General features: G+C 42.2%; 1 protein-coding gene across 4 annotated transcripts; it reads left to right on the top strand.

The window, feature by feature from the left end:
* Positions 1-4,761: 4,761 nt before the first annotated feature.
* On the top strand, positions 4,762-12,971 carry LOC118834797 (zinc finger protein 260-like). 4 transcript variants are annotated; one of them, XM_036742236.1, is made up of 5 exons: positions 4,762-4,922; positions 8,393-8,449; positions 9,646-9,772; positions 10,283-10,378; positions 10,680-12,971. In XM_036742236.1, exons 2-5 carry the CDS (start codon positions 8,414-8,416, stop codon positions 12,950-12,952), a joined length of 2,532 nt encoding a protein of 843 aa, XP_036598131.1. In that variant the 5' UTR covers positions 4,762-4,922; positions 8,393-8,413; the 3' UTR covers positions 12,953-12,971. The 4 variants fall into 4 exon arrangements, with proteins under 4 accessions (XP_036598131.1, XP_036598130.1, XP_036598129.1 ...); XM_036742235.1 differs by having other exon boundaries at positions 8,390-8,449; XM_036742234.1 differs by having other exon boundaries at positions 8,358-8,449.
* The last annotated feature ends 458 nt before the right edge of the window (positions 12,972-13,429 follow it).

The following is a 13,429-nucleotide window of genomic DNA, read 5'->3' as shown; positions in this document are numbered from 1 at the left end:
TTCCAGCTTAAACAAAGCAAAGAGGTTAATGACCAACTTCACAGGTTGAGGAAAGGGACACCTCAGGAATCAAATCTTATACACATTGATAAGCTCTAACTTTTGCTTAAAATCACAAACACATTTTCCAAACATTTCTAGAATTATTTCCCTTCCTTAAAAACAGTTTAAAATTTATCCTGTTGTTAAAAGGAATGCTCACTAAACTTTCCTGAAGACAGTTATTTAGAAGGTTTTAAAATGATAGACATCTTCTTTTTCCTTAAAGCAAATTAACCCTTAAATTCTGGAATTCATTAACTAAGTTGATGCCAAATGTCCTCATTCTCAAATATTGCCCAGAATTCCTAGATATTACAAAGTTCCTTAGTCAAAAAGTGTTATAATGGGAGAACACTTAGTTTCTATAAATTACATACCCAATTAAATTTACCTTATCACAATAATAAGGTTTACCAGGACTTTAAAAAGCTTTTTCCACAAGAATTCCTCTACACAAGATTGATAAGAATTCATGACTAGATGGTTTCAAAAGTTCTTGTTTCAGTTAATAACCTCAATTTCTTAATTAACTACAATTCTTAATCTAACAACATCCAGATTATAAGAGGAATTATTTTAATCACTAGTGGTAACATTTTAATTTCTAGGGCCCAATACTCTTAGCATTGTAAAAGATTACCACATTTTTCAATATTGCTGATACATCTGTTTGTCAAATTATACAATTTAGAAATGTAACAATGCCCTAAACATAATTATGCATTTTAAAACTTGAAACAACCCATTTATCAGTTAGGTGAACATATTTCTAAATCTCCTTGCACAGAGAATCTTTCATCTCATTATTTGAAACTGTAACTTTAAATCACCAGATATATTCTCATAATAGAAACCTTTTTCACATAGAAAGTCTGTTATCATCGTTAAATATCAGTATTGTTAATTATTTACTTGTTATAACCACATATAACAGTTCCAAATTTTATCACATCCCTTTAAAAACCCAATTCACATATATCAAAATCAGCTTAAAATTGCTATAATATCATTTCTTACCACACAATGGTCTTCTCAAATTCCACAATCTAAGAGAATTTTTGGGAGCACAATGCAAGTTTAGAAATATAGAAACAATAATTTTCAGATGACATCTATTGCATTTCCAGATTGCCACATGTAGAAATTATTCAGCTTTTGGTATTTAAAAACCACTTCAAAAGTTAACAATTACATTAAATCAGAGAGAGATAATAATAATGTTGTATCTAACATATACCAGACTTTATGTTAAGCATTTTACAATCATTACCATTTTGATTCCATAACAACCATCATTATTATTTTCTCTTTACAAATCAGGAAACAGGTCAAACAGAGATAAAATACAGTTTTGCAATTGGAATGAAGAAGTGTGAAGTTACCTAGAGCAGAAGCTGGTATCCCAGTGGTGACAATTCTGGGAAGCAGAAAGTCCAAATCCATCTACCTCGCCCTTCCCCCACAACTGCAGAAGTTACTGAGCCTAGGGCAGTTTGCAGCTGCTAGTGATGGAGCTAGGCAGAATGCATAGGACTTGCATGACATTTCCAAGCTTTGCCAAAAAGGATGGGCTACAAAGGTACCCAGGGGCACAGGACTGTCAGAATACTGTCAGTCTGTGAATTTCTGTCCTTCTCCTCCTTTTGCCAAGTGGGGAAGGATGATTTAAGTTTTCCCTACAGCTCTCCTGCATTCTCTTCTCCTAATCTGATCTGGGATGAGAGAGGTTTGTTATAGCTGCTCTAACTCTTACTACAGCTCTGGCTCGGTCAGAGACAAGACAACAATGGTGAAAGATCTCAAAGATTGTAACTCAAGTAAACTTCACCTAAGTGATCAGCATTGGGAGGAGGTGTTTCAGCAAGAGTGTGCTCCTGGAGGGATTTTACAGTCTCAGGAGTTCTCTCCCAAAATCCAACTAACCAATTTCCAAACTTCTAATGAATAATCAATCCCAGAATCTGCTAAAAAGTTTCAGCTCTATTTTTTTCTTCAAGTCTGGTTGCCCAGACCAGACATTGAAAAAGAAAAAAAAGTCTCTGTTTCCCTAACTGCAGCCTTAGAATTCTCTGGCTACCTGCGTTTCAGATTTTACGCGGTATAGACATAGAGCACATGCTGTCACACAGACAATTAGCAGACAATTAACAAAACAAATACAGAACAAATACAGACTGAGCTCAGAGTTTAAACAACAGAGAATTAGATGCTTTCATGAGTTGGCTATTAGTACCCCTATGGTCTTTGGGGAAGCCTTGGTGTTCCTGATTTTTCTGACTCTCCATATCCTATTCCTCAGGAAGGGGGAAAGGGGAGGTGGAGGAAGCAGAACAGAGTTACCTTCCTCCGGATCAGAGCCTTTCCTGGGAGGCAGAGGGTGAGGGAAAAAGCATAGCAAAGTACAGTTTTTCTCCCCTGAATCCAGGCCTCCAAGGGAAGGAAGGGAGGGAGGGGGTGAGGAATAAGGTGGAGGGAATGGAGAAACGGTTGGACTTCTAATTCTAGTTCTTGACTAATCCATAGTTAATTTTCTAGATCAATCAGTGTTTCCAGGGGATCTATGTACGTTTGCCTGCAGATCTGATCCCTGCCCCCAGAGCTAGCTTAAAGGGAATTGTCAGACTTCAACCAATTTTGTGGGAGTTCTTTTTGGAAGCTGGGAAGAGAGACAACTTACCCCCACCTTGTCAAGGCCAAAATTCCAGGAAAAATTAATCCTATGGCACCCAAAAGCATTGGCAAGGTTGGGCTGCATTGTCCCATTTCCATCATTTCCATCTGAAAGTCACGGCACCATAACTGTTAAACCTGAAAATTTGGTTGAAGGAAACAACAGAGCTAGGTGATAGAAAAATCCATGTTGTTTATTATTTTCCCTTAAAGCATAGCTAAGCTAGCTTACTTGTACATACAAGGAGTCAGAGCATAAGCTCTGACTGTCTGAACAAAGCAATGAAGAAACTTATATCCGTTATTTTAGCAGACCTAGCAAGCCTGTATTACCTCATTTTTTATGACCCCCATGTATGTTTAACCATGATACAAGAAGAGGATTTCCCTTAATGAATAGGGTTGTAAAGAATGTTGACGAAAGTCAGTTGAAACTACAGCCCAGCGTCTCTGTGTCTCATTACATTCCATAACATAGTATATATCCATAGAATATTAAGCAAGGTAATCTCTCTGGGGGTTAGGGTCTCATCCTTTAATGACCATCAGGGGTAAGAATGTCCCTAGGTCAGTCTAATCTGGCCTTGTTGACAGAGGTAAGGGCATTTCCTGAGCAAACTTTTAGAGAGAACAAAGAAGCCCAGGTCCTGGATCTTCATCCAGGACTCATTAATTCAGGCTCTGGGTCTGGTTGAAATTAGAAATGATATCAAATAGTATAATATTTTCCACAGTACCTACTGTGTGCCAAAGTTTGAGCTTGGTTCTAAGGCACACAACAAAAGCACAGGAGCCCTCTTCTTCTTGGTCCTCTCTTCTCTAGGTCTTCAGGACATCCCTCTCTCCAGGCTCTCCTCCTCCTTCTCTGACTGCTCCTTCTGTCTCTCTCACTGGATCCTCCTCTAAGCCTATGTGACTCTTCCTAAACCCTCTGTGCTACTTCACCTGGTAATCTCATCAGCTGCCACTGATTTAATGGCCACCTCCATGTTGACCTCCAATCTCACATCTCCAACTGCCTTTTAGACATCTCAAGCCAGATGCCCCATGGAGATCTGAAACTCAACATGTCCAAAACTGAACTTATCAGCTTTGCCCCCAAACCTTCATCCCTTCCAAAATTCCCTATTTTTTTTTGTTTCTTATTTTTAATTTTTTCTCAGTTTCAAATCCCTCCCTCCACTCCCTGCATTCATTGAAAAGGCAAGAAATATGATATCAATTATACACGCAAAGTCATAAACATATTTCCACATTAGCCATGTTGTAAAAAAAAAAAGGCAAGAAGTTTATTGATTATTCCTCTTAACATCAGGATAAAATTTTAAACTGCTCTTAAAGAAGGGGAAATACTTCTAGAAATGTTTTGAAAAATCTCATGTGATTTTCAGAAGGCCTACTGTGAATTTGTAGTCATTCCATGGCCTAAACAAGAGTTAAAATTAGCGTTTGAACAAAGAAATATGGGGCCCCCTATCTCTCATGATTGTTTGTTTCCGTGTCTACAACTGTAAATATAGATGATCTGTCTGTGCCATATTTCTTCCTTGGCCAGGTTGTAGTTACCAGCCTTAATTACCTCCTCTGCTCAAAGAAATCTTTTATTGGTTCAATTTAATTAAACATCACTGACAATCTTTGCAAATTGCCTTGGTCACTTTGGTTGCTGGAGACGAGGCTATGTCACACACACACACACACACATCAAATTTGTTCTATAATTTCACAACTTGTAAAGATGTCGCCTACTAAGGAACCACATAGTGGCATGTCACTAGGCCCTCAGTTCCCTGAAAGGGATTATCTATCAATCTAATAGATGAACACAGGGCATAGAAACGTCACTGCAGAGGACTTGCTAAGCTACAGAACGTTTGTCTTCTAAACATCTGGCCTCTAAAGGCTTTCTTCGGGCACAACCCTCTTCTTCTGAACTACATTTCCCAGAATTCCCTGCTGCTCCAGTGGAAGGCAGGACCTTTGCCCCACATGACTTCGGTTCCTGCCAGAAGTCAAGCTTTTCCGGCTCTCTCCAGGCTTCCGTAGTTCGCTGTAGCCTCGGGCAGGGGACCTAGGGCTGTGGAACCCCTCCTCCCTCAGGCAACCAGGTGGACACAGAGGTAGAGTGAGTGGGCAGCGAGAATCGGGGAGAAGCCAGAGGCGCCATGCTTCTCTGCGTTCTTCCTTCCTGAGGTGCCCCTGGAGAGAAGGTAAGCAGCTCCGACTCCTAGTAGTGGGTTTGCATCTGCGCAGTCCTTCTGTCCCTGCTTCCCTCCTAGGCCCCGCCCTCGGACACGCACGCACATACGCACGTATGGTCTCGTTTACCACGCCCACTCACGGCTTACAGGCGCGGCTTATCGTGTCCTTACGCACGCGCAGTTGCCGTGCCCTCGCCTAGCTAGCCCCGCCTCCTTTCTCCGCTAGTGCATTTCCTTTTGGGACCTTCTTGGTCTTACTTTAGGTTCTCCTCCGCGCTTGGTTCTATTTCACTTTCTTGTATTGAGCTCTATGTTGTCATCGTTCGGGAGTCCTCCTCCCTTCTGATTTCTGCCCCTCCTCCTCTTCTTCCTCCTCGTTCCCCTTTTCCTCTTCCCTTTCCTTCATCTCCCAGTCTCTCTCTCCTCTCTCCCGTGCTCTTGTTCCTAGCTTTCCTCCCCTCACTTCCTGCCTCCCAGTCCCTCTTCTGGCCTCTTTCTACACATTTTCCTAGTCCTTCTCTAGCCTTGTCTCCTCCCTCCTCTCCTGTGATTTTCCTGTTCATTTCCACCATCCCTGTCTTTCCCCGGCTTCCTCTGGGCTCCCTCTTCCTCCTTTGTCTTGTCTTTCTGTCCTTGAGTCTTCCCCCTTTTATCCCTCCCGTTTTGCATTTCATGGACCTGCTCCCTCCTTTGAGCCGGGGGATACCCGGGTTCAGCTGTCTGCTCTTTCCTGCCTTTCTTCCCTTTCAAACTGTGTTTCCCATACTGTGTCCGAGGCCCACCCCAACTCTTAGATTCTGCTGTCGTTCCCACCTGCCTTCCTTCTCTCACTTCCAAACAGAAATCCTCCCTTCCCCCATCCACACTCTTCTCCCTTTAGGATCGAAACTAACCTGGTGAGCACATCCCATGGGGCAGGAAGATGGCAGGTAGATTATCACAGGGGAGGAAAGCAAGCAGGTGGATTCAGCTGGCCCAGAGGCTGAGTAATAATAGGCCTGGAAAGGTGGCCAAGGGCTTTAAATGACTGACAGAGGAATTTACCTAATCTTAGAGGATATAGGGAACAACAGGAGCCTTAGAATTAGCCATGGAGAAGGCAGGTCAGAGAGAGGAGACACTTGCAGCAAGTTAAGTCAACAAGCATTTATTAAACGCCTCCTGTGTACCAGGCACTGTATTAAGTGCGGGGGAGACAAAGAGAGGACCAAAGCATCTCAGTTTCTGCTCTCAAGGAGCTTCCGTTCACATGAGGGAATAACATGTAAACAGCCAAGTACAGTGCCTAGCACATTGTAGGTTTTTAATGCATGTTATTTGATTGATCCAAAGTAGATGTACAGGACAAATTCTATATGATCATCTGGTGGAAGGCAGTAGCATTAAGGAGGATTGAACAAGCCTTGTCAAAGGCGGGATTTTAGCTGCACTGGAAAAAAGCCATGAAAGCCAGGAGACAGGGATGAGGAAGGAAGCTATTCCAGGCATGCCACTTAAAATACTCGGGATTGGTGGTCAGATGGACCACGGGGTGCGAGGCACAAGGAGGCCAGAATCACTGGAAGGCAGGGTGTATATAAGTAAGGTATAAGAACCTGAAAGGTGGGGTGGGTCATGTTTTAAGGATATTTATTGTATTTGATATTAAAGGCAGTAAGGAACTACTTGGGCATACAGGTGGCACAGTGAATGGATTGCTGGGCTTAGAATCAGCAAGACTCATCTTCATGAGTTAAATCTGGCCTCAGACACTTACTACCTGTGTGACTCTGGACAAGTCATTTAACTCTTTGCCTCAGTTTCCTCATCTGTAAAATGAGCTGGAGAAGGAAATGGCAAACCACTCCAGGATCTCTGCCAAGAAAACCCCACATGGGGCCAGGAAGAGTCAGGCACAATTGAAACAACTGAACAGCAATGAAGGAACCATTAGAGTTTACTGCACAGGGAGGTAACGTGGTCAGACCTACTCTTTGTGAAGAAAAAGCCATTAAGCTGTTGTGAGGGTAAGTGAAGGTGAGGTGTGATGAGGGTATCAAACTGGGTACTGGCTCTGAGGGCAGACAAAAAAAGGGTGGACGAGGTAGTGGAATTAGGATCGAGAAGACTTGGCAGGTGATCAGATGTGTAAGATGTGGGTGAGTGGAAGGCAGAATGACAGAGGCAGTGACCTGTGAGGGGGGCAGGTGGAGGTAGAGAAGTGCCTGTCTTCCATTTCTTCCACCCTCCATCTCTTTTACTTTATCCGCACAGCCAGGACTCTGGCTGAGGCCTTTGTCATGTGTCATTCCTACAGCCATACTTGCTTCCTAACTGATCTACCTGCTTCTGGCTTCCCATGCAGACAATCTTTGGAGAACTTGTAAAATATCCTTCCCAGGGCTTGGGAATGAATCTATAATTGTACTCCCAGATGTTTAGCAGCTCCCTGGGACAAAGTACAAGTTCCTCAGCCTGGTGTTCGAGGCCCGTTCTCTCTGGCTCCCCTCAGTCTATCCAGACTTAATTCCCATCATATCCATTGGACCCCACGCCATGTACCAACCCAGGAATGCTGTTTTGATGTTCTTTCATCAACATACTGTTCCCAGAAAGAGCTTTAGACTATATACAGACCTAAAGGACTAGCTCTCTCCTAAGGGAGGCATTTCATCTCTTTCTTGCATGTGTTTCTTTGGGCTACCCCCATCCCTGTTATCCACAGCCTCTGCCTGATATACTCTCATCATCTTGGGCTCTCAGAATTCTTATTTTCCTTCAAGGCCTTTCTCATAACCAGCTCCTCTTGGAGGCTCTTCCTGATATTGCTTCCCCTGCCCTCCCCCAACACCAACAGGACACAGTTCTCTTTCTTGTTTTTGTATGTGGCACATCAGGCACGTACTGGTGCCAGCTGCAACCAGGGAGATTTTAAATCTTCTTTGTGAGCATTTGCAGTTTGGAAAATACAAAGTCCACTTAAGTCTTTGCCTCAGTTTCCTTGTCTGTAAAATGAGCTAGAGAAGGAAATGGCAAACCACTCCAGTGTCTCTGCCAAGAAAACCCCACATGGAGCCAGGAAGAGTCAGGCACAACTGAAACAACTGAACAACAATGAAGGAACCATTGGAATTTACTGCACAGGGAGGTAACGTGGTCAGACCTACTCTTTGTGAAGAAAAAACCATTAAGCAATTGTGAAGGTAAATGAAGGTGAGATGTGATGAGGGTCCTGAGACCCAGAAAAAATTTTGTTCTTTCTGTCCCCATTGGCTCATGCCTAGAACAGAGCCTTGCCCGTAGCAAATTTTAAATCTTTTCAACTGATTTGGCATGATCATAAGGAATGGCCCAGAGCTCCCTCTGAGATCCCAACGCAGCAAGGTGGTGTCGGGACATCTCATGGATGCGCTTTGGAGGCTACAAGGGAGGGCCAGCCCTGCTTCTCCCTCTTTTCTTCTCCAGGTCTGTTCCTGAGGACTCTGTGCTTTCTCCAGCAGTGGGAGCATTGAGAAGGGAGAATGGTCCCTATACTCCTGCCCAGCAAGGATCACCAGGTATGTGAGAGTTTATTGATTTCCAGAAATAACATCTTTGTCCTCATAATATGGACCTGACCTCCAGAAACCATTACCTCCTCCCTCCACCTCCTCTCCCCCAACTCCCAGTTAATTCACTCATGTCAACTATGTTGTTGTGCAGCTGTTTCAGTCACATCTGACCCTCCGTGACCCCATTTGGGGTTTTCTTGGCAAAGATACTGGACTGGTTTGCCATTTCCTTCTCTGAGTCATTTTATAGACAAAGAAACTGAGGCAAGTTAAAGTGACTTGCCCAAGGTCACATAACTAGTAAGTATCTGAGGCCAAATTTGAGCAGACAGGGCTAGTGTTCTATCCACTGGACCTAGGCCCCCTATATGTCAGCTATGAATGAATGAGGAGTGCATACTCCTGGGAACCAGCTGTAAACCATATTTCACAATGCAGCAAGTCATCTACAGGGCTCTAGGGGGTATGCTAGCATCCTACTTGTCATCATGCCTGAATAACCCCCCAAACCTCCCTTGCCCCGCCACCCCTCCCCTTGTGTTGTCTCCCCCTATTAAAGTGTCAGCTCCTTGAGGGCAGGGCCATTTCACTTGTCTGTATATCCTTAGTGTGTAGTGCAGGGTTTGGGGAACGCCCTTTTATCCCTTATATCCTCTGGTATCCTTCAAGGCTCAGGTTATCTACTACCTCCTCTGCCAAGGCATTCCTCTTCCTTTTGACTAACAGTGCATGCTCTCCTCAAACCAACTTAAATTTACTCATCTATGTATACATTGTACTTCTTTTTATCCCACAGAAAACTTAGGCCCTTGAAGGAAAAGCCCATTGGTCATTTTGTTTTTGTGTCCTTTGCCTTGAACTAGAGAGTCACCAAATAAAGGTCAGTTGTGTTGAGTTAATAAGAGCAATGTAAACTTCTGATTTAGGGAGTCACTGTATCAGTCTTCAAGTTGGAAGAGCCACCTGATTGACTTTAGTCCTCATGTAACAGCTCAGAACCTAAGCTCAAGCATTCCCTCTTAGGCTGCTGTCTCCACCTGCTGAGGAAGTGGTGGCTACAGTCCTTGTTCACATGTGGGTTGGACTAGGTGGCCTCTGGAGGCACCTTCTTCCTTATTGGATTCTATGAAAACCATCTTTGACTTCTTGGGTCCATATTGGGAAGGTGACCTGGAGATACAGAAATATATTTGGTATTTTAGGAATCAGTGACCTTCGAGGATGTGGCTGTGGACTTCACACCAGAGGAGTGGGGACACCTGCACCCCTCTCAGAAGGAGCTGTACAGGGACGTGATGCTGGAGAACTACCAGAACCTGGTCTGGCTGGGTAAAGATGACTTCCCCAAGTGACTCAGACTTCTGACTGAAGAAGTTTTGCTTCTTTTCCTAATAAATAAATAAATACTGTGGTATCTTTCCAGTGTTGGCTAGTAAAGGTTTCTCATGGAGAAACTATAGGTTGCTCATCCTTTTGTGGCCATGTCACAGGGTACTTATGCCTGTATCCAGGTGAAAAAAATTGGCAGGTTTGTTGTATGGTCCCTAAGGTTCTTTCTCTATTGTTCCTTTTCCTCTCAAGTCTGAGATTCTTCCCTAAAGTTCCAGTGTAGAGACTGGAGGCATGGAAGGTTCCCTTGGTCTTGGTGGGTCCTTTCTGGGGCTAGGTTCACTCCTTAATGCATTCTCCTGTATGTCCTAGGAGCCCAGAACAGGGCATCCTTCAGAAGTCCTTTGTCCCTCTCTTTAGGCCTTCCTAGCTTTTCCATTTTTTCCATGTGAGAGGGAAAAATTCTGAGCCGGCTTTCTGAACCAGCATCTTGGCATTTCCAATGTGCAGGACTCACAGTTTCCAAACCAGATGTGATTGAGCAGTTGCAGCAAAGGAAAGTGGTTTGGCTGTCAGAGGGAGATGGCTCAAGAATCACCTGTACAGGTGAGTGAGTAAGTGAAAAGCAGGTGAGTCACTACCAGCAACACAACAGCTGGTTGTTTGGAGAAGGGACTTTGAAGTCAGAATTTTGAAGAGGCAGAGGTGAGGAAGGACTACAATCGAGATATGGGGGATAGTCTTTGGAGGCCAGTTTATCTAGACCATAGTGTCTTTGAAGGGGAGCAGTGTGTAATTGGTCTGGAAAAGTAGAGAGAACAATGTTTTTGATGGAGGAGAGGGAACTTGTGCTAAGTATAATGCGTGGACAATAGGGGATGTTTACATTTTTAAAAATTTCTTTCAGATTGGGACCCTAGGCCTGAAACCAGGGAATCCACTCCAAAGATTGGCCTCTCCATGGAAGAACCATTACAAGAAAGAATTCACATGGGTAGTCTCCATGTCTCCAAATTGGGCAAAGCCAGGGAATGTTGTGCTTTGTTAGAAAAACAGCAAAGCAATGAAGAGAAACTTTTTGGACATATGCAGATTTTTGAAATGAAGACTTCCAATCAAGTTAGAGAACATGCATACAAAAAATATAATGGAGGCTTCTGCCAAGGAACAGTTCTTTTCCCAGAACATAAGATGTCTCTGGGAAGGAATCTTCTTCATCAGTGTGATACAGAGCAAAGGAGAGTCAGATTGTATTCATACCTGAATAAACGGAAGAGAATTTCCTTAAAGAAAATGTTTTCTATGTGTACTGTACGTGAGAAATTGCTTAGTTATGATTCAGACCTTAATGAAAATTACAGTCAACGTATTGGAGAGAGAACACATTTAGGGAATGAATGTGATCAGACATTGTCCAGTAGCATAGACGTTTCTGAGAATCAGAGAATTCATATTGTAGAAAAATATTATGAAAGTAATAAATGTAGAAAAGCTTTTAGTCAGAAAACAGGACTTTTACAACATCAGAGAATTCATACTAGAGAAAAACCTTATGCATGTAATGAGTATAAAAAAGCCTACCCACAGAAAGCTGACATTACTATCCATAATAGAATTCATACTGGAGAAAATGCTCTTGAAAGTAATGAATGTGAAAAGGTCTTCAAGCTGAAGAGAACATTTACTGACAATCAGAATACTCATAAGGTCAAGAAACCTTATGAATGCAATGAATGTGGGAAAGCCTTCAGTCAGAAGGCAGGACTGAACGGACATCAGAACATTCATACTGGAAAGAACACTTATAAATGCAATGAATGTGGAAAGAACTTTAGTCAAAAGTCAGGCCTTGTATATCATCTGAGGATTCATACTGGAGAGAAACTTTTTGAATGTAATGAATGTGGGAAAGTCTTCCATAAAAAGATAGGACTTAGGAGTCATCAGAAAATTCATTCTGGAGAGAAACCATATGAATGTAATGAATGTGGGAAGGCCTTCAGTCACAAGGCAGGACTTACCTGTCATGAGAAAATTCATACTGGAGAGAAACCATACGAATGTGATACATGTGGTAAGGCTTTTAGTAGGAAAAGTGTTCTTACTGACCATCAGAAAAGTCATACTGGAGAGAAACCTTATCAGTGTAATGAATGTGGGAAAGCCTTCACCAGGAGGACAATCCTTACTCAACATCAAAAAATTCATACTGGAGAGAAACCTTACAAATGTAATGAATGTGGAAAAGCCTTCAGTCAGAAAATAGGACTTACTTGCCATCAGAATATTCATACTGGAGAGAAACCTTATGAATGTAACAATTGTGGTAAAGCCTTCAGTCAGAAGACAGGACTTACAAGACATCAGAAAATTCATACTGGAGAGAAACCTTATAAATGCAATGAATGTGGGAAGGCCTTCAATCAGAAGAGAACACTTACGGAACATCAAAATATTCATACTGGAGAGAAACCTTATGAATGTAATGAATGTGGGAAAGCTTTCAATCAAAAGAACACACTTACTGAACATCAGAATATTCATACTGGAGAGAAACCTTATGAATGTAATGAGTGTGGGAAAGCCTTCAATCAGAAGAAAAGACTTACTAAACATCAGTATATTCACACTGGAGAGAAACCTTATGAATGCAAAGAATGTGGCAAAGCCTTCAGTCAGAAGAGAACACTTATTGAGCATCAGAATATTCATACTGGAGAGAAACCTTATGAATGTAATGAATGTGGGAAAGCCTTTGCTCAGAAAACAGGACTTAGTAAACATCAGAAATGTCATAGTGGAGAGAAACCATATGAATGTAATCAATGTGGAAAAGCCTTCACCAGGAGGACAAGACTTACTCGACACCAGAAAATTCATACTGGAGAGAAACCTTATGAATGTAATGAATGTGGTAAAGCTTTCAGGGAGAGGACAAGCCTTAGTCAACATCAGAAAATTCATACTGGAGAAAAACCATATCAGTGTAATCAGTGTGGGAAGGCTTTTAGCAGGAAGACAACTCTTACTGACCATCAGAAAACCCACAGGAAAAAGATTTCATCAGAATGTAGGAAGGCCTTCAGTTGGAAGATGACACTTGAACACCAGAAATTTAATATAGGAGAGAAACTTTTGGAATATAATGAAGGGCTTTTGGCAGAGAAGACATATTATTAAATATTATTCTATTAAATTATTAGTTTGTGCCCTATTAAATCTTAGAAACAGGAATAAGAACCTCACAAATTTGGGAAAGCCATCCCGGGGTGCTTAGAACTTGCTCAAAGTCACAATCCACACTGGAGAGAAACTTAATAATTGCAGGAGAGCCTTTATTTGGAAGAAGATACTTATTTCACATTAGAAAATACTGGAGAGAAACCTTAATACTGTGATGAAGTGCTTAGGTAGTAAAGTGTATAAGAATACTAGATTTGAACTCAGGTCTTCCTGAGTTCAAATTCTGCCTTAGTAGCTATGTGACTCTTGGCAAGTTAACTTCTCAACTTTAGTTTCTCTATCTTTAAATGAGGGATAATAGCAGGGTTGCTTCAGAAATCCAATAAAATAAAATGTGTATATGGTTTTGCCAGCCTTAAAGCACTATCAATGCTAGCTTTACAGAAATGATTGTAGGAAGGGCTTTGTGAAAGA

This window comes from Trichosurus vulpecula, chromosome 1, assembly GCF_011100635.1.
Source record: "Trichosurus vulpecula isolate mTriVul1 chromosome 1, mTriVul1.pri, whole genome shotgun sequence".
In the NCBI taxonomy this organism is placed as follows: domain Eukaryota; kingdom Metazoa; phylum Chordata; class Mammalia; order Diprotodontia; family Phalangeridae; genus Trichosurus; species Trichosurus vulpecula.
This window is presented reverse-complemented; position numbering and strand designations above follow the sequence as displayed.